The following is a 1,425-nucleotide window of genomic DNA, read 5'->3' on the forward strand; positions in this document are numbered from 1 at the left end:
TGGTTGGTTGGTTGGTTGGTTGGTTGGTTGGTTGGTTGGTTGGACGGACGGTTGGTTGGTTGGTTGGACGGACGATTGGTTGGTTGGATGGACGGTTGGATGGTCGGTCGGTCGGTCGGTTGCTGTGACATAAAGTTCTGGTTCTGGTCCACCAGGTCACTGCATCAGAGTGAGATTAGAGTCTTCTGTCACGTTTTAAAGAGTCCCTGCAGAATGTTGTCTTGCTGAAATTGGTTCCACATGTAAACGTTCCGCATGAGTTCTGGATTTGTTTGGTACCGGGCCGAACCGGGTCAGTTCAGACCGGACCATCACCTCCACTACCAGGTCCAAACAGCTGGGATGGTGACCTGACTTCCTGTAGCATTCTCCATCAGGTGGATCAGAGGATGAGATGATGTCTGGACCGAACCCGTCCTCACAGAACCACGCAGACGACGCCGGGCCTGGAGACGAGTCCCTGGACCCAGAACCACTGCTGGATCCGAACCAGCAACCCGTCCTCTGCAGCTGGACGGGTCAGGGAGACAGCAGCTGGAGCCCAGATGGAGACCAGCCGAGATACGGGGGGTGAGAGCATTTCTTTACTGATGGAGTCAGGCAATGAATGAATGAATGAATGAATGAATGAATGAATGAATGAATGAATGAATGAATGAATGAATGAATGAATGAACTGTTATAAAGCAGTGCAAAGTGTTTACATCATAAAAACACAAACAATCAAACTCTGAATCAACAACAGAGAAAAGCAGGAAACATTTTGATGAATGTTCCAGTTATTGTTAAAACGACCAACCAGCTGCTGTTTGGACTGAAAGACACTCAGGGTTTCGCCTGTTTTGCTGTTTTCTGGAAGTTTGTAGTTCATGAATGATGCCTCAACGATCCGCTGCAGTAAAAACCTGTGAAAACCTCAGGAGCCTCGTTACTCAGAACATTTACAGCGTTTTCTGTGCCGCTCCTTCCTGCAGGTTGGACAGGAAGTGGGTCCTCTGGCACGAGTTCATGCAGGAACACGCCCACCTGGATGCCTGGCTGCGATTGGCTGAGCAGGCCGTTAACACCTTGAGCCCCGCCCACCTTACCTACAGCGCCTCCAAGGAGGAGCTGAGGAGGTTCCAGGTACTGCAGTGGGACAAAGGTCCTGATTTCTCCTGATTTTAGAAATTATTATGATGGAGTGACGATAAACTTAAGTTTTGATTGAAAGAATGGTTCAAATAAATCATTAAATATAAATCTGACATACATGGACATGGTGAGCAGTGGAGCTGCTGCTTTATGCTGATGACTTTGTGCCACAAGTGCAGGAGCGTCACCAGGAATCTTGGGCCCCTGACATCAGGTGACATTGGGCCCCTGACATCAGGTGACATTGGGCCCCTGACATCAGGTGACATTGGGCCCCTGACATCAGGTGAC

At 49.3% G+C, this 1,425-nt stretch overlaps 1 protein-coding gene across 6 annotated transcripts in view; it reads left to right on the forward strand.

Moving 5' to 3' along the window:
• The window catches only part of LOC103460035 (uncharacterized), a 29,059-nt gene that overhangs the window by 19,061 nt on the left and 8,573 nt on the right, over positions 1-1,425 (forward strand). For all 6 annotated transcript variants that reach the window (XM_017303061.1, XM_017303060.1, XM_017303062.1 and 3 more), the window contains exons 2-3: positions 378-570; positions 975-1,125. In XM_017303061.1, the coding sequence (XP_017158550.1) occupies positions 395-570; positions 975-1,125 (327 nt within the window). In that variant the 5' untranslated portion in view covers positions 378-394. The remainder of the gene's footprint in view (positions 1-377; positions 571-974; positions 1,126-1,425) is intronic.

The sequence above is a fragment of the Poecilia reticulata genome, unplaced genomic scaffold (genome assembly GCF_000633615.1).
Source record: "Poecilia reticulata strain Guanapo unplaced genomic scaffold, Guppy_female_1.0+MT scaffold_159, whole genome shotgun sequence".
Taxonomy (NCBI): domain Eukaryota; kingdom Metazoa; phylum Chordata; class Actinopteri; order Cyprinodontiformes; family Poeciliidae; genus Poecilia; species Poecilia reticulata.